The following is a 24,687-nucleotide window of genomic DNA, read 5'->3' as shown; positions in this document are numbered from 1 at the left end:
TAGGTACACAGAATTTGTTGCCAAAGTGTGATAGAAGCTAGTAAACATTAACGAAAGAGAAATGAGGAACTATTCTTATACAACATTTTTATTGGCTTTTGTTAAAAGCCTTCCTGTTGCAAAGTGCCCACCCCTTACACAGTGTGAAAATCCATTTGAGTAGGTTTGCCCACTGTAACCTACTTCAAAGACCAGTGAGCACACATAGAGTCAAACAAACAAACAAACACAAAAACAATGAGAAACAAAACTTATACAGTATGTTGTCTGTGATATGTTTAAAGTAAAGGCGGATACATTTATATTCATCATAACAAATGTTAAGGTCAAAAAAGCCACTGCTTGTAAAGAATTATTATAATTTGTATAGTAATGCTATTTCCTATTAAAAGAATTATAATACATGTCAGGGAGTCCACAAGTAGGCTTCTTCCTGGAAATAAAAACCAAACTTATCAATTTGCCTCAGTGTATTAGGTAAGAAAAAAATGACCGGTGTCTAACTGAAGCGTGCATTGTGTTGATTCTGATTTTGTGTAAAACTGACCATATAGGAATTTTCCATTTGGATTAAAATTCTGAATCCAAAACTAAGAAACAGTTCAGAAGCATAATTATTTTCAACAAATTCTAAATTTCCCGTAGAATTGAAGGCCATGGGAAGAATACGTAACCTGAGTTCTGATTTAGTCCTTAAGATCCGGTTACCAGCTGCTCTCGGTCATCTTCATTCCTTAGGAAAGACTAGACTTTTCTATTTAGCAACCAATCCAGGAACTAGATTTCAGCACACTAACCACATCTTCCTTCTCTGTATCATACTTGTACGCTTTGGGTCCTGAAAAGAAGTAAATGTAGCCTAAAAGAGACAAAGTTGAAATTATGATTACTGAAAATGACTTGCAAATTTATAAATGGGATTGTCTTGTAGTTGTAACTTTCTTGAGGTAGCACCAAATGGGGACTGAGAACGTGTCAGGTGGCAGTTAGCTAATCCTCGTCACAGCTCTCTCGGAGCCCTAGAACTTGACACCCCTAACATGTTGATCATCTCTCATCTCTCTTCTCATGCCAGAGGTGGTTTTTGCTTCTACTCAGGCTGTTCCCCTCCAGGAAATCCAGCCCCCACTGTTTTCTTTCCCTAATCAAACCTCTAGCCATTCTTTAAAACCCAGCTGAAGTCCCACCATGAGATCTACAGCACCTGATGCCTGTTTTGATCTTTTCTTCCTCAGATCACCTCTTGCAATTATTGTGAAGACTACCACACAATTCAATACTAAATTATAAGTTGTCTTGTTTTCTAGTAATTTCATCTGTGTTGGATAGAGGGTCATTTTCCAAAGAGAATAACCATTCCACAAGTGCAGAGACCATATCAAACTGTATTTGCATTTCTGAACAGTGTCCAGCTCTGTGCTATGTACTCAAGAAGAATGTTTTGACCGATTCAAAAGATCCAATTAAACTTATTCAACCGACTTCAATTCAATTCAACTTTCCCAGCTATGTGTTAAATTTCAGGAGTTGGGTGATGGTGTGGGGAAAGCCCCTGGGAAGGCTGAGAGTATGTGCATTTTAAAGATGAAAAAGGTAATTTTGACTGGATGGCCTTTATGATGTAGCTGACTAATGCACTGAAGGTATACTTTTAAAACTTTCCATTTGTAAAGAGAGAACCATAATGACAGACTTTTTATACTCTTTCTGGTGGTTAATCTTTTTAGCTAAATTTATAAGGGACTCAGGGACAAAAAAATAAGAACCAAGGACTCTCATTTGGAAATCCATCTTCTTCTATGTTACAGCAGAGACCAGATTTCTTGTTACAATTTCTACAAAGAAACTTTACAGTGGAAACACTCACCATTTAACTCCATAGCAGCATCTATTTGGCCATTAACTCCTGAAAATTCTTCTTCAGTATTCTTTGGATAGTCTTTTTCCATTTTCCTTTTTCGTTCATCATAGCTGGAAGAAATATTATTTCATAAATAATATAAACAAGAAGTACTTATCGATTGTAGAAGACACTGCGCTATCAGGCATATTTAGCCAGGGCTGATTTATGATTTACTTTAGATTTCTCTCTGTCTCTCTGTCTTTCTCACACACACACACACACACACACACACACACACACACACATTCTGCCATTTCTCTCCCAGTTTCCAGAGATTCTGGGAACGCTAGTTTGGGAGTCATTTGCTGTAAACATTCTATTGTTAAAAAATTTGCCAGATATATTGTTTAGAAATAGTTATATTGTTTAGAATTATAGGATCATATTTCTATAATTAAAAAAATACTACCTTTCAATGGGAACTCTGCATATATTTTTAGTGCTTTATTTACTGTTGCAATTTCTGTCTCTCTTTTGTTCTCTATGTATGAATTTCTTGGCTTACCAAACAGTTAAAAACCCTTCACAGAGGCTTTCATTAATGAGCTTCTTACTGTGTACCCATAGAGGAGGGATTGAACAAATAATGCACAGTGAATGAATAAATACATGTGTGAATGCTCAATAGATAAAGACAAGAAATGAGAAAATCTGGAATAATGGAGACTGCCTTTTAAATTGTTTTAATTGAATTAAATTTTTTTGTTTCCTAGAAAGATTATACAACTGACCAAAGAGTAGATTAGGTTTTTTTTTTTCTGAATCCACAACTGCCGTGCAATGATAACTCTGAAGATTGGTTAATACCTCTCTTTGTGATCTAAATTACCCCTTGTAGAAAAGACTGTGACTTGTATGAATCAGTATGACTTGTATGAGTTCAGCATGTAGGCAGGGCAGACTCTTTTCCCTTCAAGAAGTTTTCATTTAAAGTATGAGAAAGTCCCTTCTTCATTAGCGTAGAGCTCCCAACGCGGACATTCCCAAGGTGGACACGCCGCTGCTTTCCCACCCAAAGGTCAATTTCTCCTGTGTCTGGGCCACTGAGAGTTTCCTGCAGCAGCAGATCACATCCACCTTCTCCTGAAATGTGCCTTTCTTGTAACTATGACTGCACAGGCCAGGGGACAGATCTCTCATGATACTGAGCAGATCAAACGTTGGGAAAGAAGTATTCAGGCTGAAACTGACTAGTGGACTGAGGTGCTTTATGGGGTGTTGCGGATAGGAGTGGAAGCTAAATCCTAGAAGTATCAATAGGAGTCCAAACTCCCTTTCCAGGAGAGCTATTAGAATCTTCCAAGTAGGCCAAGGGGAAAACCAAGTTATATGAGTTACTGTAAGCACAAATAAACATGGAAGCCATTTACCATATTTTGTTGTCATCAGAAGTGCCAATAAAGAGTGGGGACAGGACACCTGTATGGTATTAGAAGCAGTGGTTGCAAGGTATCAGGACTGTAATGAGGGAAAGACTGGAGAGAAAGAACAGCCAGGCATATTGCCTCTCCCATGGCTTAGACTTCTTTTGTTCTGAAATCTAGAGTCAGACACTGAAAGTACAGGTTGTTTACATATTAATCTCTGTTCACTAGGTTTTCTTCTCTCAATTCCCTGAGGCAGTTGTACTGGGAAAATGGATGCTTTGAGTGAAGGGAGTGAGGAAGATAATTCCAAAGCTTAAAATATTTGGGGAGAGGGATGCAAAAGGAAGAACAAAGAAGTGACCAAGAGACATTTGGTGTCTGTGGATATAGAGGGAAATGTGGGGGGGGGATGCCAGAGAACATGACATTTTGAATTCTTTGCTTAATGTTGACCCCTAAGCTCAGGGAAAACGGTGAAAAGCCTTTCATGTCTTTATCCTCTTTTGTCTGCTCTGAATAGAGGATTAGAAGCTGAGCTATTATAATTAGAGCTATGCCTTACCTTTGTGTTCATTAAACATTTATGAGTGATTTTGATAACTTAATCACCATTTATATTGTTTTATGGCAAAAGGTGTTCTCAGTTCCAAACAAGTGACTGACTAAAGAATATCTATAGGGAAACCTATTACAAGTTGGGATCTGCTTGTATATTTAAATTGGATTGAGAAATCTGGAAAGTATGAAAGGAGAGAGTAAAGATCTTTTCTGAGACTAGAAATACTGTTTAAATAATATAGGAATAAGTTTTAAAGAGAAAATGATGACTATTAATCCAATAGAAAAATCTGAAAAAGAAATCTTTCTCTTTTTATCTGTCTGTTTAGTTTGCTAAGGTGGGTGATGGTGACATCTAAAATCTTATATTATATATATATATATATGTTCAGAGGATAATGGAGGTAATAATATTATATGTAAATAAAATTTCAAAAGAAATTTTAGAGATGCAATGTCTGGCTGAGAATTTTAATTTTCAATTGCATTTATAAAAACGTAGGCAAAAATTTTGGCAAAACTATGAAATCATTTTTTTTCCTCCATCCCTTCTACCACTTATGTATTTAATAGTCCCTCTCCCTTTCTGCCAACCCCCTCTCTGCCCTCTTGCCTCTTATCCTATAACTGCTTTACAAAGAGTATTACTCTCAATAAAATCTATCTCAAAGTATCAGTCTGACACATAAGTCACCATTTTAAGATTAGCTGATAACATGTATATTTCATTTGGACCTTTTACGTAGTCACTGTGTAGATGGGCCTACATAATTAACATAGGGTTACCTACTTTTCATTTTACCAAGTAAGAACATTACCATCAACCCTCAAAGTAAAAATTACCACCTATTTCCATTATCATTTCAGAAAGAAAAGAAACTTTAATACTAAAAAAGGCAGAAAGGACATAATCTCAGAATAAAAGATGGTTCTTGCCAATAATACTGACCCAGATCACACGCCCCTGTGTTTATTATATTGTGCTATTTTTATTTTTCTGTGGACTGCTGAAAACTTTGTGATGATCTAGCCCTTGGTTTTTGGACAGATATTTGAGGATTTCTGTTATAGAGCAAAGAGTGTATAGTCAGATGGTTCTGGGTTTGAGTTCTGACTCTGTTACCTGCTGGCTCTGATCAGGGGAAAGTGTTCTGAGCTCTGAACCCTGGTTTCCTTATCTGCAATACAGTAGTCATGAGGATGAGAGAAATCACACACACACACACACACACACACACACACACACACACACACACACACGTGCCTGGTACATGTTAACGTCAAGGCCTGGCCCAAGCTATAAGACTTTGTAGTTTATTTTGGCCCCAAGAACCAATAACTGACTGGCTAGTATGACATTTAGTGGATGTTGCTATTTGGTCTGGGATCCTAAGCCACCAAAGAGTTTAGTCTTTACCTAATTTTTTAAACACACTTCATTAAGATAACATGCAATAGTAGGCAAGGTTGAGAAGAGGAGAAAGGAGGGCTAGAGAATGTTGGAGGTAGTCCAGAGACCTCAGCAGAAAGGGGTTAGGAGGTCTACTAGTATGTTGAGGATTTGGCTGAGGGTAAAAGAAAATAAAATTATATGACAGGATGAGAATTATGGGCATGGGTATTTTAATTGACAGTAAATAAATAAATCAGTGGTGAAGAGAATAAAAGGTGACTACGTATGGTAGATGGGATGGATCTCTGTATTTGGATTCAGAGGGCATAAAATATATCCTCAGATGGACTATTTTTAGCTGTGTGACCTTGATCTAATCACTTAATCTCTTAGATGCAATATTTTCAACTATGAAATCGAGATAGCAATACCTACTTCTCAAGACTGTTGAGAAGGCAGATGGGAAAATGAGAGAATATGAGAAAATACTCAGTGTGATTCCTAACACATAATAAACCATCAATATTTGAATACTAAGAAAATATTTATTGTAAATATACTAGAAACCTGCTAAAATCGTTGCATATGTTTTCTCATTACTGAGGTCTTTTTTGTGAAATCTAAATATCAGCTAAAAATGATTGACCAGTAACTATGTTTATGTCCTTTAAGGGTATTTGTTTAATCATTTAATATTGATCAATGGGTATAGATATTAACTAAATCATTACTGACAGTGACACTTTACTAGTGATATTGCCATAGATATCTGATGTGGTTTTTCATATATATTATCTTACTCTCTACCTTTGTAATCTAAGAATTTGGGGACTATATTGGTAAAGTACTTGCATATTGTTTAACTGTGTGCTCAGACCTTAGATTTGTTAGGAATTTCTGGTGTTTTCATTGTGATGATTTCTAACTTATGTCAGTGGTAAAACTTAACTCCATTCTGCCTTCTTTGAATTACTGAATAGGCAGTTCAGTCTGCTAAAAGATGCTTAAAGAAAATGTGAGAAAGGATGGCAAAAAGAGGAATTTATTAGTAAGTATTTATGGTATATGTTTCAGGAAGTTTCTTCAAGGAGACCTTTCTAGTGAAATCTAGTGGAATTTCTAGTGGAATCCCCTATGAAGTTAATAATCCACTCCTAGCCAGGAATCACATGGCTTTCACGGAGGAAGGGACCTTTGTGATCTCACTAGAGAGGGCAGCCAGGAGAGTGGTCAGGAATGAAGAGAATGGAGAAGAGTAAGAAGCTGCCATGTACCATCCTAGATAAGGGTCAGGAACCAGGTCCCCATGAGGAAAGTGACTGTGAGAAAATTCTGAAACAAAGAATTAATAACAATGTTGAAATGTATTGATGGTCTCAATTACTATCTTACTGTATGATGAAATGCAAATTTATATCTCCAGCCTGAATTCTCTGAATTCAAGACCTGTATTTCCAACTGCCTTCCAGACATATCCATTCATCGGTCTCACTAGCATTTCAAACTACATATGTACAAACTGGAATTCCTGTTTACTCTTTAATTTTGCTTTACTTCTTAATTTTATTCTTTCCCTATTGAATGGCCTTAGCTTCCTTGTAAAAAATCAACTGAGCATAAATATATGGGTTTATTTCTGGACTGTCAATTTTATTCCATTTACCTATATGTCTATTCTCATGTTAGTTTCACATTGTCATGATTACTTTTGCTTTCTAGTAAATTTTGAGATTGAGAAGTCTGAGCTCTCCAACTTTGTTCTTCTTTTTCAAAATATTTTGGCTATTCTGGGTCTTATGAGTTTCCATATAGATTTTAAGATCACTTTGTCAGTTTCCCTGAAGAAACCAGTGATATTCTGATAGCGATTGTATTGAGTCTGCAGATCAATTTTGGGAGAAACTGCCATCTTAAAAACATGAAGCCTGACCCATGAACATAAGATATCTTTCCACTTAGATCTCGTTTAATTTCTTCCAACAATGTTTTGTAGTTTTCATATTACAAGTTTTCTACTTGTTCTGTTAAAATTTATTTCTTAGTATGTTTTTCTTCTTGATGCTATTGTAAGTGGAATTGTTTTCTTAATTTTATTTTTGCATTGTTCATTGAAGTGTACAGAAATACAATAGATTTTTTCATTTTGAACACATACTCTGCAAATTTGATGAACTCATTTATTAGTTATAACAGTTTTTTTTTCTTTTGAAGATTCTTTAGGCTTTTCTATGTAAAAGATTATACGACATACAGATAAAGATAATTTTACTTTCTTTCCAATCTTTTCTATCATTAATTTTTTATAGCATTCATTCTTGCTTAATTGCCCCACTAGAACCTCCAGTAAAATGTTGAATAGAAGTGGTGAGAATGGAAATTTTTGTCTTGTTCCTGATATTAGGGGGAAAGCATCCAATCATTCACCACTGAGTATGATATCAGCTGTGGGTTTTCATAGATGCCTTGTATTAGACTGAAAAATTTCCTTCTATTCCTAGTTTGTTGAATGTTTTTATCATGCAGTGGTGTTTGATTTTGTCAAATGCTTTTTCTACATCTATTGAGATGATCATATGGTTTTTAATTTTTTTATTCTATTGGTATGGTGTATTATATTAATTGATTTTCAGATGTTAAACCAACCTTGCATTCCTGGGAAAAAAAGTTTCCCCTTGGTAATTCTTTTTATATGTTTCTGGATTTGGTTTGCTAGTACTTTTGGAGGGTTTTTGCATCCACATTCACAATATATTGGTCTGAAGTTTTATTTTCTTGTGATGCCTTTGTTTGGTTTCCATAGAAGGGCAATGCTGGCCTCATACAATAAGTTGGGAAGTATTCCTTCCTCTTCTATTTTTTGGAGGAGTTTGTGAAAAATTGGCAATAGTTCTTTAAATGTTTTGGTAGAATTCACCAGTGAAACATGTAGGCCTAGGTTTTTCTTTGTGGATAATTTTTTAAATTATGAATTAAATCTCTTCACTGGTTATAGGTGTATTCAAGCTGTCTATTTCTTCCTGACTCAGTTTCATCACTTTGTATCTTTCTAGGAATTTGTCTGTTTCATCCAAATTTTCTAATTGATTGGCACATAATTGTTCATTCCTTTATAACCCATTTATTTCTGTAAGGTTTGTAGTAATGTTCCCTCTTTCATTTCTGATTTTAGTAATTTTGGTCTTTTTTTTACTAGGTCAATTTAGTGAGCAGTTTGTCAATTTTCCTGACCTTTTCAAAGAACCAAATTTAGTTTTGCTGATTTTCTCAAATTGTTTATATATTCTCTACTTCATTCATTTTCACTGTAATCTTTATTATTTCCTTTTTTCCTCCTTATTTTAGGATTAATTTGCTGTTTTTTCCAGTGTCTTAAGTGGGAAGTTAGGTCATTGATTTGAGTTTTTTCTTCTTTTTAAACATGGGTATTTACAGCTAGAAATTTCCCTTTGAGCACTGCTTTAACTTCATCAATAAGTTCTCATATGTTGTATTTTAATTTTCATTCACCTTTACGTATTTTCTAATTTCTCTTGTGATTTCTTCTTGTCCCATTTGTTGTTGAAGAGCATGAAGTATAATTTCCACTTATTTGTAAATTTTCCAGTTTTCCTTCTGGTATTGATTTCTAGCTTTATTCCAATGTGATCAGAGAAGGTATTTTGTATGATTTTAATGGTTTTAAATTTACTGAGGCTTGTGTTTTGGTCTAACATGTCATCTGTACCAGACAATGTTCTACATGCACCTGAGCAGTATGTGTAGTCTTCTTTTGTTGAGTGAAGTGTTCCATAGATATCTGTTAGGTCTAGTTGGCTTATAATGCTGTTCATGTCTTCCTTTCCTAATTGCTCTTGTTGTCCAGTCATTCTGTCCATTACTGAAAGTGAAGTATTGAAGTCTCCAACTATGATTATTTCAGTTGTGGTTTTCTCCCTGCATTTTTGTCAGTATTTTTGCTTCATCCATTTTGGGGCCCTGCTGTTAGGTTGTCTTATATTCCTGGTAGAGTAACCCTTCTATCACTATAAATTATCTCTCTCTATTCCTAGTAATACTTTTAATTTTAAAAGTATTATTTTAATATGTTTTGTTGCCTGGTATTAGCATAGTCACCCTGGCTATCTTATGGTCATTGTTTGCATGATGTATATTTTTTCCATCCTTTTACTTTCAGTCTATTTGTATCTTTGAGTACACAGTGACATCTTGTTTTTTTATCCAGTCTGACAACCTTTACAATTTGATTAGATTGTTTAATCTATTCACATTTAATATTATTGATATAATTAGATTTATATCTGCCATTTTGCTTTTATTTTCTACAGGTCTCATATCTTTTTTAGTTCCTTTTTTCCTCCTTAATGCTTTCTTTTGCTTTACTGAAGAATTTCCAGTGTACCATTTAAATTTCTTTTATGAGGTTTTTACTTCATTTAATAAAGTTATTTCCTTAGTGGTTGCTATAGAGCATACCATATATATTTTTTAACTTAACATAATCTGCTTCAAAGTTTATATATAAATGTATATTTTATTTCTATATGTTATAAGCCCAGCCATACAATTATATATATATATATATATATATATATATATATATATATATATATACACACACACACAGCTTTATACAGTTAATTTTAATTAATTTAAAAATCAGTTAAGAGAACAAATACACATTTATACTATCTTTTATAATTACATAATTACACTTACTGGTACTCTTTTTTTATGTGGATTCAAAATTTCAAATAACTGTCTGGGGTTACTTGCTGAAACCTGAAGAATTTTCTTTAGTACTTCTTGTAAGGAAGATGCTAACGACAAATTCTCTGTTTTTGTTTATCTGGGAATGTCTTTATTTTGCCTTCATTTTTGAAAGATAGCTTTGTGCAATATAGGATTCTTGGTTGAGAGTTTTTTCTTTAAGCACTCTGAAGATGCTTCCCACTACTTTCTGGCCTAACTGGTTTGACTGACTTCCAGTCTTGTCCCCCTCTAATCCAGTCACACTGCTGCCAGAGTGATATTTTAATAACACAAATCTTAATGGGTTACTTCCTTGTTTAAGACATTTAGAGATATCCCTCTTTTCTATAAATTAACACTGATCTCCCTAGAAAGGCATAGGCCCTCCATGATCTCCATCCTTGGACCAAATCTCTCATTCTAGCCCACGTTCTAATCATACTGAACAGCTTGAGGTTTTCCTCCTATACACAGGCTTTTTTATGCATCAGTGCTTTTGCTTCAACTGCTCTCTCTGCCTGGAAGCGCCCTTCCCCTCCTGTTTGGGAAACTCCTACTCAACTCTCAAGATGAAGCTCAGTCATTGCTTCCTCTAAGAACTCTTTCTTGACAATTTTGCTAGAATTGTCCATTTCCTCTTTGTTTTGCCCCACTAATCCTTGTGCAGTCTTTTACGAGGCCACCTGGATTGCTCTTAATTACTTATCTATACATTTACCCTCAACTGTAAGACTTGTTGAGGGCATTAATAACACCCAATATGAACTGAGTACTTACTATAGGACAGGCATTTCACATTTTCTCATTCATTTCCACAACTCAATGAAGTAGTTACTATTTCTGCCTCCATCTGCCTCCATAAACTAAAACAGAAAGGTAATCCAGGTTGCCAGATGACTGCTGTTGGAGTTGACATTAGCACTCTCTTACTCTTGTCTACACTCTTATAAACAGCAAACTTTGTGCCTTCTCATGTGTCAAGGTCCTAGTACAGATCCTGACATGTAATCATGCCCAGTATATGTATGTTGAATGTGGTAGTTTGGCAATACATTAAAAAAAAAAGATTAAAAAACCAAGATTTTGAACTCCACCCATCTTTTAAATTTTTATTATTATTTATTTCTCTATGGTGACTAACTATAAAATCCTTAAATAAACAGATCCAGTTCCAGTATTCTTGGGGTATCTAGGAAGGAAAGAATTTAGAAGACTGTATCCTATTTTGCATCAATCATGCCTCCATATATGTAGAAAGAGTGATTTGGAAGTGGAAAAGGGCTGGAACCTGTAGATTTGTAAGTCACTTTACACAAAATTTAGAAAACACTGACCATGTCAAAGAATGATGGAGTTGATAGCGCCTCCCCGTCCCCCCGCCCCCCCCCCCCCCCCAGTTCTCAGGAACTACTTGGTGTAATCACTGCTCTGGTATTAGTAGGCAAGGGAGAACATCTATTGGGAGAAATTAACCATAGGTAGTGGAAGTAATGTAAAGAAAAAAACTGGTTGGATCATTTAGGCCTTCTAGGAAAAGAAAAGGAAGGAATGAAAGCAAACAAATGTATGGGGAAGTAGCCCTTGTTAGTAAAGTTTAACCAGTATGTCATTTGGTAATGTAGCATGTGATGGCATCAGCATGGCAGAACCCCCTTTTGGATTTCACTTTGTAGTTCTGTGAGCTGCTCCTCTGTAAGTTACTATCAATATTACACTGACATGTGGGTTCTTACTCTTACAGCCTGAATCAACCTAGCCCCAAGCCAACACTCAAACCTCAGTGGAGGAATTCTTCAGTAGTTTTCTCATGCCATTTCATTCACTAAAACGGGTCCCCAGCCCTAGGGGTTCATGGAGAATTTCCCTGACAACCTGCACATCCAGAGACTTTTCTTCCCTTGGCACATTACTTGTGTCACAGACTGAACTAGCATGAGGACCAAAGAAGAACCTGAGGAATGACTAAGGAAAATAAATCCTAACACAATGTCAATGGGTGTCAATAGTAAAATTATTCGTCTGTAACTTGAGGCTTCTGTATTTTTTGAGTGTGTCCATGTGCTTTACCTATAGAACTTCATTGCCTCCTTTGCTTTTTCCTTCCAGCCCTCTTTCTTCCTATTTAGAATAGGATGTAATGGCTGAGGCGCCATTGACCACCTTGAATCCTGTGGCCACTATGAGAGTGGAAGCTACCTGTTAATACTAGAGCAAAATGCCAGAAGGAACTTGGGTCCCTAATGGCCATGGACCCACCTTACCAGCTCTAAATCTGATAAACTTCAGACATTTTACATATATGAGAAAGAAAGACCCTTATGTGTTTAAGTCACAGTTATTACTAGGTCTCTCTTACTAGCAGCTGAACATAATTTCTAACCAATATAGGCTTTATAAGACAATAAGATGTCATACTCACGCGTGAAATGTGTGGAATTCAGGGGGATTTGTTAATAAAGATGATATGTTAGCTTTTCCTGAACTTTTTTTTTTTTTTTTGCGGTACACGGGCCTCTCACTGTTGTGGCCTCTCCCGTTGTGGAGCACAGGCTCCGGACGCACAGGCTCAGCGGCCATGGCTCACGGGCCCAGCCGCTCCGCAGCATGTGGGATCTTCCCGGACTGGGGCACGAACCCGTGTCCCCTGCATCGGCAGGCGGACTGTCAACCACTGCGCCACCAGGGAAGCCCTTTCCTGAACTTTTGAGGTTATTTGAAAATAACCTTTTCAAGGTTATTTGTCTTATTCCTTAGTATGTAAACCGGTGTCTGTGTTGGAGAGTATGAAGTAGGAGACTCCGATTGCTGAAATGACTGTCTCTGCCTTGCCAAAAGCAGAGATTTCAGTGCAATTTCAGGGCCCTTCAGTATTGAAAAAGGAAATCCCCTTGACCAGCTCTTTGACTGGATTGCTATTTATAGGAATACTGAAGTTTAAGCAATCATTTGTTAATTATCACAACTTTTAAAGCAATTATTTGCTAATTACCATATAAGTTCCTACTGTTACTGAGCAGTCACTCTTTTTGAGCACCTATTATATGTCAGGCACTGTGCTAGGTATGTACATGTATTATATCACTTAATACTCTCAATAACCTGGGGAGATTAATATCAAAAGTGCCTACTGCAGTTTCTTTTCCTTTCCAGCAAAAGGAGCTCTTTAATATTTGTATTAGTGCCCTAGGCCAACTTTTTAATGAATTTGTTTTATCTAGATTACTAAAGACGTTTCCTTAATAGACATTCACAGAGGTTCAGTTGGAAAGGTTCAAACTTATTTCCTCAGGGGGATAAGGCATCGTTAAAATCAGGGACCCTCCCCTCCCCATCCCTAAATTTATGGAGTATTATAAACCTCTCACCAGGCCCCTTGTGTTAGCCGTTAAGCCTCAGTCCTGCCTGGTTGGAGGTCCATGCTTTACTGCGGGTGCTGGTGGGTGGAAGATTAGTCCAAAGACCAGGTGATGAATGGAGAATGGAAATAGTAAGAGAGTGGATAATCCCCCCAAGGAGAATCGGGCTATGAACAGGCTTTGACAAAGAACCAAATAATCATAACTCATACTCTCACACACTTGCTTATACACGCATCTCTGGATGCCATTCTCTGAAAACCTAAAATGGGAGTTGGATTTCTCAATATCTATCTTCCTGTATGTCAACACGGTGATTACAGCCACCTTACCTTAAAGAAAGACTTTGGAGAGTATGCCCAGCAGATATTAGGGACTTAATAAAGGAATAACTATTGCTATTTCATAAAGGAAGTTCTGAAAGAAAATTAGTTGGCTTAGTGGTTTAAACATTGGACTGGAAGTGACAACTCATGACAGCAAGTAATACTTTGAGCAATGCTACCAGGGCTTTCAGTGGCCCAAAAAAGTCAGCAGGGTCCACATTTTGACATTCATTTTTATGAAATAAATTTTTCTTTTCATGAAGTATATCTGTGCTTCAGTTATATTACTTTCTCAGCTCTAAATTGAAGAAGATGACAGATATATTTATAAATTTATTTTATGCCACAGAAATGGTTATTAAAATAGATAATAGAAAATAGAATGAAAACCCTTGGACCAAAGCTGGGTCCTCTGCCAACCAGACCCTAACAGGGACCTAAAGTGTTTAGCACAGTCACCTGTTTAGAGTCTGTTTTGGTTTCTTTCTTATAGTTCAGAAAAACAAGCAATGCTAAAGTGAGAACTGTGAATAAAGAAGGAGCAGAGGCAGTGCTTGACAAAGAGCTGCACTCAGTTCTCTAACATGAGTCAATTAAAGTGGTAAGATGAGGCAGGAGAGATGAGGTGTGACCCTGTGTGCAGTGATTGGATCTGCTTACAATAACCTCCTGCAAGACGGGCATGGAAATGATATGTAATCCTCCTTGGATAAGAAGAATCTTCATGTTCTGGGTTAAAGGACTTAGCAATAAGGCCTTTGCCTTTCAGTAAAAATTTCCTTCAAGGAGCCCCATAGTCATGACCACATTCATTTTGCACAAAATCACAGACTATGCTGGAATGCATAGATACTCAAGAGGAAATCAGTTCTTCTTTCAGGCATTCCCAGTGGGTAATTATATACTGGGAGTGCTACATCCACTCTTTTAGGCCACTGGGGGTCCAATTAATGAATGATTTGAAAGCTTTGGATGATTCATGTGCTAAAGACCAAACAATGGGATTATTGAATGAATGTTTCACTTATTTGGACGGTTCAGTACCTTGAAGACAGTATCAACCATCAGTAAATGACACCCCAGTGGCTGAGAAGAGTCAATGGGCCTATAGCAAACTTGCCTTGCATTCTTTTCTGCAAAAGCATTTTTCCTTCTCACTGAATACATCTGGACAATCAAAAGGAGAAAAGCCATACCTGTAGTATTCATCTCCCACAAAGAAAAGGGTCTTCTGTGCATCCTTGAGATAGACGGCAGCATCTATTCGCTGCACGTATCTTGGGAACCCAAAGTCATAAATAGTCCGAGGAGTACCTTGCATTTGGAATCCTCTTGTTATCCAGTAGTGGGGTCCTAGAAACAGAAATTAAAATTTACAAAAACTCTGTACCATTTAGTGGTGCTCTTTACTCATGAGGATTTCTATGCAGGATCACAAATAGGGCTAGTTTATCGTATATTTACCATGGCTTAAACCTAGTAGGAGAAAAAAGCCTCTATTCAATTCGGTAAAAGACTTAAAACTTGCTCTGGAGGCAAAATCCCTAGTGATACCTTAAGAAAGCAAGAATATTGATACAATTATGTTTTAAATTTAACACGTTCAATTTTTTCAAGATAACTTTCATCTGTATAATCTCATTTCAGTCTCATATATGTATGAGAGACAAGGGGCAAGCAACTCACAAAAGCTGATTCTTGCTTAAATTGGCACTAACCTTCTACCCTTAGCCCTCAGCATCAAGAAAATACAAACTAAAACTGATAGTTATCACTTATTGGACAACTTCCATTGGCTAGCCATTGTCATATCTTCAAGGTTGTTATTATTATAATTATTTTGCACAGAAAGAAATGAAGACTGAGAGCAGTTAGATAACTTCCCAAAGTCACTCAAATAGTAAAGGTCTGGAGCCAGAGACATATTGTATGCGTCCACCTCCTGAAGTTGCAGGCGTCTGTCCTCTCTCAGCTGCTTGTATTTTTCTCCTGAGGGTTCCATGCTGATTTTTGTGAATTAGAAGCTCTCAGAAGAGTATACCATGTCACACAGAGCAGAGGTCCAGGGGACAGGGACTAGGTTTCTACCTCCCTGGACACTGTCACTTATAACAGTGCCTCACTAGATGACATTTTTGGCTCTGAGAAGAGTTTGATAGTCACTGTCACTCCTGTCATGGTCACAGTACAGAAGAGGGGTTTATCATCCCCAATCTGAGGAGGAGTGACTGGAACATGCTCTGTGATAGCTAACAAATGCTGACAGTACTAGGTGTTCCAAACATACCAGGCACTGTACCCTGCCACTTCTTTCTTTGAGGGTTCTTTAGGGTACCTTTAAAGAAGTAAGCTGTGCCCCTCTCAGCCACTTCATAAGCTGCATCCACATTGGATATAAGCTGGGGAAAGGAGCTGGTGATGGTGTTGGGCCGGATCCCTGACATCAAGTGAACCTGCCGACGCCAGAAAATCCTATTGGGCAATGGAAAAGAAATCAAGATCAAGGGTTGACTTAGATCTTCAACTGAACCTGGGCTGAAATATACTGCAAACCACACTTCAGAGGCCATTTCTAAATGCCTCTTGCTCTTGCCTTGTTTTTAAGGAGAACATAATTTTTTTTTTAACATATCTGGGACAGTCATAGTCTAACCAAGTTTGTTTTATTTATTTATTTTTTATTTTTTTAAACATCTTTATTGGAGTATAATTGCTTTACAATGGTGTGTTAGTTTCTGCTTTATAACAAAGTGAATCAGTTATACATATATATATGTTCCCATATCTCTTCCCTCTTGCGTCTCCCTCCCTCCCACCCTCCCTATCCCACCCCTCTAGGTGGTCACAAAGCACCAAGCTGATCTCCCTGTGCTATGCGGCTGATTCTCACTAGCTATCTATTTTACGTTTGGTAGTGTATATATGTCCATGCCACTCTCTCACTTTGTCACAGCTTACCCTTCCCCCTCCCCATATCCTTTTTTGACTTTAGTAAACAATTTCTTCTCCCTTTTCATTCTTTTAGCATCTCTGTAATCCTCTTTCCTTCATTTATTTAAGGATGTTCAAAACATGAAAGGATAGCAAGGGTTGACATCAATAATTTATACACTTAAGCTGTGCACCTTCCTATTCCAAGTATCATTTGCTACAAATTTCCCTTTCCACTTCTGATCTTTTAAAAATTAAAATCTCATAAAGATAAATACCATCCAGGTGCACTTTATAGATATTATATAAATGAGCTAAACTTTTGTGGTTGGAAGAGGCTAATTATTTCCTGTAAAAACTGCAAAAACATTAACAATTATAAATGATGTTGTCTATGTATTTATCTACTGAAAATGTTTATATCTTTGTACCTAATGGCTACTTCAGAGAAACTCTGGTACACATACATTAACTTAAGATTTATCAACTCAACCACGCATCTATCCAGTATTATTTACATAAAATTGTGGGAGTATACAAGAGGGTACTGGGCTGAAACCTTCAATGCAAATGAAGTCCACTTTGAATTTTGGAGATGAAAATCATTCTTATAAAATACAAATAGTTTAATTGACTCCACAGAAGTTAGAATCAACACATAAAATTATTTGCAGACAGGGAAATTGTAATAAAGTTCTGACATTTAATTTTCCATATAGTAAGTTTAGGCACTCCTCAAATCTTATGTTGAGTTTTAGTTAATTTAACAAATATTTATGGAGCACCTGTCAGCAGGCACTGAGGTAGACGTCAAGGATGAAACACTGAACAAGACTCGGGCTCTGCCCTCAAGAAGCTATAATCTAGTAGTAGAGGCAGATAAGTGATTAGACAATTATAATTCAGAGCAATTTGTGCAATGAAGAGTCAAGCTCATGTTGCTCTGAGAACATAGAGTGTATTCCACAGGAGGGATGTGTCATTCCATCTGGGGGGAGCTGGCAAAGCCATCCAGGTGAGGCACTTTAAGCTGATGACAAAATCTAAAGGAGAGCTGTACTGAGAGAGAGAAATACTTCATGTTCCTAAGCAACATCAAGAGGCAAAAGGAAAAGCACATGTTTTAGAAGGCTGTAAGCTGGAGCTGCAATTCCAATGCTGACAAGTATCTCCAAGTCTGTTTCATAATCTCTTTCTTTTTAGGTTCACTAAATTTATTTTAAAAATCATAAAACGTTTCTTACAAAAGAGTATTACATTCTGCACACTGCTCTGAATAGATGCCAGGGACATATGGACTATTGTTACTTTTCCTCCCTGTCCCCCACCCCCCCAATGTTACAGTGACCACAAAGCAAAGTGTTCACAATAATTACGTGGGGGGATTTTTTTTTTTTTCGGTACACGGGCCTCTCACTGTTGTGGCCTCTCCAATTGCGGAGCACAGGCTCCGGACGCACAGGCTCAGCGGCCATGGCTCACGGGCCCAGCCGCTCCGCGGCATGTGGGATCTTCCCGGGCCGGGGCACGAACCTGTGTCCCCTGCATCGGCAGACGGACTCTCAACCACTGCGCCACCAGGGAAGCCCAATGGGGGGATTTTTTTTAAAACCACCAACAATGAACAAAAATTAAAATTCACTCACTCTGCTGCTGTTTCAAAATTTCAATGTTAGTTTCTGCACACCCTCCCCTACCCCCACCCCTGTTTGTAAGGAACTAAAACATTACATCTGGTGAACAGCAAAGATTTCACTGCATCTCAAATGCAGGACACCTATGAAGCAGAGGAATGTTGGCTTTTTAAACAGAAGCAGATAAAAAAAAATGATGCAGGACTCCTTCAGTTCTTCACTAGTCTTAGATAAACTTTCCAGAATACTGCTTCACACTATAAAAAAGAAAAAAAATATCTTGCATTAGAATCCTTCAGCATCTGCATACTGCTTCACACTGTCCTGCAGCAAATATTGTGCATTCTGTATCTGGTCCTCTGTTCCTATAATGGTAATGATCTGATCTTTGGACCCTTCTAAAGGCTCATCAATTTTGATCGAAGCTCCTGACTCATGACGTATTTGTTTAATCTGCTTACCAATTTTGCCAATAATAGATCCAGCCATAGATCCAACTATATCTTTGGGAATAATTACTTGTGTAGTAATAATAGGTCCACCAAGAGCACCATAAGAGTCACGACACCCTGCATAGGAATAATCATATCCAGAGCCACCCTGTGGTTCATAAGTCATCTGCCACTCTGATGGGCTCCATGTATCTATTGCAGAGCCCCAGGTTTCATCAGCACTGAAACCAACCATGCCATCATAACAGTCTCCAGGTCTTTCTCTTCTGTCATAGGCCATTAGATCTCTTCCTCTAGGTGGCGGTGGAGGAAGAGGAAGATTCCGAGCTCTGCCACCACCCCGGCTCCCTCGTCCAGGAGGAGGTCCTCGACGAGGGCTCCTATCATCATAATCTCTTCTGGATGGAGGCATGGGACGCCCACCCCGACCAGGAGGCATTCTGTCAAAACCACCTCTTCCCCACATGGGAAATCCCATGGGACATCCGGCGGTCATTGAACATCATTGAACCATCATAATCATAGGTTTCATCGTAAAAATCGGGATCATAAGGCTGAGCATGTCCTTTGATGGGAGACTCTGATATAAGATCAAGGATGATCTTTATGCACTCTACAACCCTATCAGGTTTTCCTCCAATAAGAACAACTCTGTCAGTGGATTGAGGACAACATTCCTGGAAAAGCTTGATTGATGTCTGAGTGTTCTCTCGAAGTTCTTTGATTTTAGCACCTTTGACCCCAATAATTCCTCCAGCCAGACTCTGATGGATCAACAGTCTCAACTCACAGTCAAAGTCGCTTCCTTTATAGTGTTGGTAATTTAAGCATTCCACAGCATCAGATTCGAGCGGGAACTGGCTGGTTGCAGTGGGTGATGGCAACTGCAGGCCCTCTTCCAAGGTACGGATGATTTTCTTCAGAATTTCTCCAATTGTTTCAATATCAGCACTGATACTCAATATGTGCTCGGGGCCACTGCTGTCTGGGACTCAAACACTGGCATTGTAGTCTGTACAGAGAGCCTTAATATTCTTGCCTCCTTTTCCAATCACTGCCCCAGCATTCTTGCTCTGAAGCAGAATGCGTAATTCAACCATCTCATCAGTGCTTCTAGATCTTTTAAAAGCTTATTCCTCTTCCATATCTTCAGGAGGGCGTTTACCAAATTTGCCATTGGTTTCGGTGTTGGGAAAGTTTTCCTCTGGCTGTTCAGTTTCCATTTTCTTGTATTAAATAGACACACCAATCTATTATTAAATATATCCTTGCAGGGCAGAACTGAAGTGTTCTGCTGCAGTTGCCAGGCAAGGTTACCATCCCTATGCTGCCGTGCTGCCTCAGCCCTGTTTCATAATCTTGTAAATGCAAATAATAATAACTTGCCTATCTCCTGAGATCCTTATGCGGATCAATTGAGATAAAGCATATGAAAGTGCATTATAAACTGTAAAGTGCCACTTGGCTGAATATTGTCCATTTTTAAAATTATTATTTGGGCATCTACCATAGACAATACTCAGTGTGGCAGGAGGCCATTGAGGGTACACTTCCTCTCCCCAAGCTTTACACATCACAGCCTTATCTAGACCATATGTATTAACAGATGGAAAACTGAGACCCAGAAAAGCTGATGGGCCCAAATGTCAGCAGTGGTTAGGGGCAAACAGAGCCGATTAGACTCCAGCTATGTTGATTTTCATCACATGTCCTAACTAATCTACTTGCTCCTTCCCAGACTGTGACCTCCAGTTTTTCTCTGTTTATAACTTGACCCCTTACCCAATGAGACCTAGCCTTTGCTGAAGGCCAGAGGGACTGCTTTCCCCCTCTCCTTTCTCTTCACCATCACAGAAAGAGCACAGGTTTGGGTATCCAGAAGAATCAGGTAATGAAAATAGAAAAAGAGATCATGTCAACAGTCCATAATCTCATCTTTGATAAGGAGGACAAAACAATGGATTAACTGGGAACCTGATGAAGAATCCAAAAAGCAAGTGTTTTACAATTAATTCAATTTAATACATACTTCTGAAATGCTGACTCTGCTCCAGTCACTGTGCTAGATTCTCATTAAGGCACAAAGCGTGGCTTTCAGGCAATTATAATAGTGGGGATGAAGAAATGAGAAAAGTGGGCAGGGGGAGCAATGCTACTGGAGTCTAGTGAAGACAAGGGGTGACATTTTAGTTTACATCCTACAATGCACAGGACAGCCCAACATGACAAAGACCAGTCTGGCCCAAAATATCAGTAAGTGCCAAAGTTAAGAAACCTTAGTTAAAACACTTAGACATATTATAATGTATACACTGTATGTATAAGGTAGTAATAAACACTACCTATATGTGATATATGTGTGTAAAGTATCACAAATTCCAAAAGAATCTGTACTCATGAAAAATTTCAGTACATTAATGAAGAAAAATTATGTCCACTGGGTAATAAAGCAATAGAACACATATTCAGAGGATTTACAAACTTAGAGCTATAGATTACAATAATTAATAAATTAAAATTGACAAAAAATGTATAGCAAGTAACCTCCTAATACAGCTGTAAATGGATTTAAAATATAAGCAAAATGAAAATCTATAAAACTGTTGTAAAGGAACAGCTAAGGGGGATGTAAAAATGTATTCTATGCAAATGGAAATCAAAAGAAAGCTGGAGTAGCAACACTCATAAGAGAAAAAATAGACTTTAAAATAAAGACTGTTATAAGAGACAGAGAAGACACTATGTAATGAGCAAGGGATCAACCCAAAAAGAAGATATAACAATTGTAAATATATATGAACCCAACATGGGAGCACCTCAATATATAAGGCAAATGTTAACAGACATAAAAGGAGAAATTGACAGTAACACAATAATAGTGGGGGACTTTATTGCCTCATTTATGTCAATGGACAGATCATCCAGACAGAAACCCATAACGAAACACAGGCTTTAATGACACATTAATGACAGATTAACTTAATTGATATTTATAGAGCATTCTATCCAAAAGCATCAGAACACACATTCTTTTCCAGTGCACATGGAACATTCTCCAGAACACATCACATGCTGGGCCACAAAGCAAGCCTCAGTAAATTTAAGAAAATTGAAATCATATCAAGCATCTTTTCCTACCACAATGCTATGAGATTAGAAATCAACTAAAAAAAACACAAACACGTGGAGGCTAAACAATATGCTACTAAACAACAATGGATCACTGAAGAAATCAAAGAGGAAACCAAAAAATACCTAGAGACAAATGAAAATGAAAACATGATGATCCAAACCCTGTGAGACTCAGCAAAAGCAATTCTAAGAGGGAGGTTTATAGTGATACAAGCTTACCTCAGGAAATGAGAAAAATCTCAAATAAACAACCTAACCTTACACCTAAAGCAACTATAGAAAGAAGAACAAACAAAGCCCAAAGTTAGTAGAAGGAAAGAAATTATTAAGATCAGAGCAGAAATAAATGAAATAGAAAGGAAGAAAACAATAGCAAAGATCAATGAAACGAAAAGCTTCTTTGAAAAGATAAACAAAATTGATAACCCTTTAGCCAGACTCATCAAGACAAAAAAGGGAGAGGGCCCAAATCAATAAAATTAGAAATGAAAAAAGAGACGTTACAACTGACACCACAGAAATACAAAGGATCATGAGAGACAAGCAACTATATGCTGATAAAATGGACAACCTAGGGGCTTCCCTGGTGGCGCAGTGGTTGAGAGTCCGCCTGCCGATGCAGGGGACGCAGGTTTGTGCTCCGGTCCGGGAGGATCCCACATGCCGCGGAACGGCTGGGCCCGTGAGCCATGGCAGCTGAGCCTGCACGCCCAGAGCCTGTGCTCTGCAACGGGAGAGGCCACAACAGTGAGAGGCCCGAGTACCGAAAAAAAAAAAAAGGACAACCTAGAAGAAATGGACAAATTCTTAGAAAGGTACAATCTCCCAAGGCTGAACCAGGAAGAAATAGAGAATATGAACAGATCAATCACAAGTACTGAAATTGAATCTGTGATTTAAAAACTCTCAACAAATAGAAGTCCAGGATCACAGGTGAATTCTACCAAACATTTAGAGAAGAGTTAACACCTATCCTCAAACTACTCCAAATAATTGCAGAGGAAGGAACACTTCTTTTTTTAATTTTTCTATAAATATATAACTATATTTATTTTGAATATTAAATAGTTTTTAAATTAAAAGCAGTTTATTGAATCACACTATGCATCAATATACAGTAAAAATCTTACAATTTAAAAATGTACACAATTTAAACTGAAAGTTCATTAACTATTATATTGCCGTGAACCTCTTACAACTGTGTTAAAGCACAACAGGGAAACCTCGGAGGTGGGATGGCCCCACGCGTCTTCATTTGCGGCTGGAATGAAGCAGTGGGTACTCACAGCGGGTCGCTGTTACCGTCGATCTACGCCTGTGCCAACTTGAACTTAACCATGTTCCAGCCATTCAAATAACAGGTTGTTGGCGATTCAATACTGTCCACACATCTTTTAAGAATTAATTTACATACTAAAGAGTGTTTCACTTTTTGATAGCCAAAGCTTGGGCCAGCCCCATTACTAAGGAACGTTGTTTTTGAGACTTACACCTGAAGTAACTGTGTACATCCATTCTTATTTTAAGGCTACTTCTCCTAAGGCTAATATTTTGAAGACCCTCGTAACTGAAGCCCGGCATCTCCAGCCTCACACTTGGTTCGCTTCTGGAATTTTCAGATGACGGGCTGAGTAGAGTAAAACCAGGAGCTGCCTCCCTTACACCTGGGCCCTCAGGACAAACGTACAGAAAGTCATTAACCCCACGAACACCCTGTGGAAAGTGTTAATAAAAGAAGTAGGCTTTGAAAGGGGATTCAGGGCAGCAAGACATAACAAGACCTTTCTTAGATAAACCCATTTTCATAGAAACAATCGCCTGTACACTCAAAAATAGAACAGATACTCTGTTCTCCATTCAGCTGAACTCATTCTATGAGGCCACAATCACCCTGATACCAAAATGAGTAAAAGATACCACACAGAAAAGAAAATTATAGACCAATATCATTGATTAACATAGATGCAAAAATCCTCAACAAAATACTAGCAAACCGAATCCAACAATACATTCAAAGGATCATACACCATGATAAAGTGGGATTTATCCCAGGGGTGCAAGGAATTTTTGATATCTGCAAATCAGTGTGATATACCACATTAACAAATTGAAGAATAAAAATCATATGATCGGGCTTCCCTGGTGGCGCAGTGGTTGAGAGTCCACCTGCCGATGCAGGGGACACGGGTTCGTGCCCCGGTCAGGGAAGATCCCACGTGCCATGGAGCGGCTGGTCCCGTGAGCCGTGGCCGCTGAGCCTGCGTGTCCGGAGCCTGTGCTCCGCAACGGGAGAGGCCACAGCAGTGAGAGGCCCGCGTACCCCCCCCCAAAAAAAAATCATATGATCAACAGACACAGAAAAAGCTTTTGATAAAATTCCACATCGATTTATGATAAAAATGCTCCAGAAAGTGGGCATAGAGGGAACCTCAACATAATAAAGGCCTTATATGACAAACCCACAGCTAATAACATCATACTCAACAGTGAAAAGCTGAAAGCATTTCCTCTAAGATCAGGAACAACACAAAGATGCCCACTCTTGCCACTTTTATTTAACATAGTTTTGGAAGTCCTAGCCATGGCAAGCAGAGAAGAAAAAGAAATAAAAGGAATCCAAATTGGAAAGGAAGTAAAACAGTCACTGTTTGCAGATGATATGATACTATACATAGAAAATCCTAAAGACACTACCAGAAAACTATTAGAGCTCATCAATGAATTTGGTAAAGTTGCAGGATACAAAATTAACACACAGAAATCTCTTGCATTCCTATACACTAACAACAAAACCTCAGGAAGAGCAATTAAGGAAACACTCCCATTTACCATCACATCAAAAAGAATAAAATACCTAGGAATAAACCTACCTAAGGAGGCAAAGAC

At 37.9% G+C, this 24,687-nt stretch overlaps 1 protein-coding gene and 1 pseudogene across 2 annotated transcripts in view; both read right to left on the bottom strand.

Moving 5' to 3' along the window:
• Window positions 1-758: 758 nt before the first annotated feature.
• The window catches only part of MMP20 (matrix metallopeptidase 20), a gene marked incomplete at both ends in the record, with an annotated part of 50,474 nt that continues 26,545 nt past the window's right edge, over window positions 759-24,687 (bottom strand). Inside the window, 4 exons of the mRNA XM_082660800.1 lie at window positions 759-859; window positions 1,868-1,971; window positions 14,849-15,005; window positions 15,988-16,124. Coding sequence (XP_082516926.1) covers window positions 759-859; window positions 1,868-1,971; window positions 14,849-15,005; window positions 15,988-16,124 — 499 coding nt within the window. The remainder of the gene's footprint in view (window positions 860-1,867; window positions 1,972-14,848; window positions 15,006-15,987; window positions 16,125-24,687) is intronic.
• On the bottom strand, window positions 18,427-19,950 carry LOC309826804 (heterogeneous nuclear ribonucleoprotein K-like; annotated as a pseudogene). The gene has a single exon. The product of its transcript is annotated as a heterogeneous nuclear ribonucleoprotein K-like (transcript).

Source organism: Grampus griseus (genome assembly GCF_964374135.1).
Source record: "Grampus griseus genome assembly, chromosome: 8".
In the NCBI taxonomy this organism is placed as follows: Eukaryota; Metazoa; Chordata; class Mammalia; order Artiodactyla; family Delphinidae; genus Grampus; species Grampus griseus.
The sequence above is the reverse complement of the archived record's forward strand: the minus strand, read 5'-3'. Positions and strand labels throughout refer to the sequence as shown.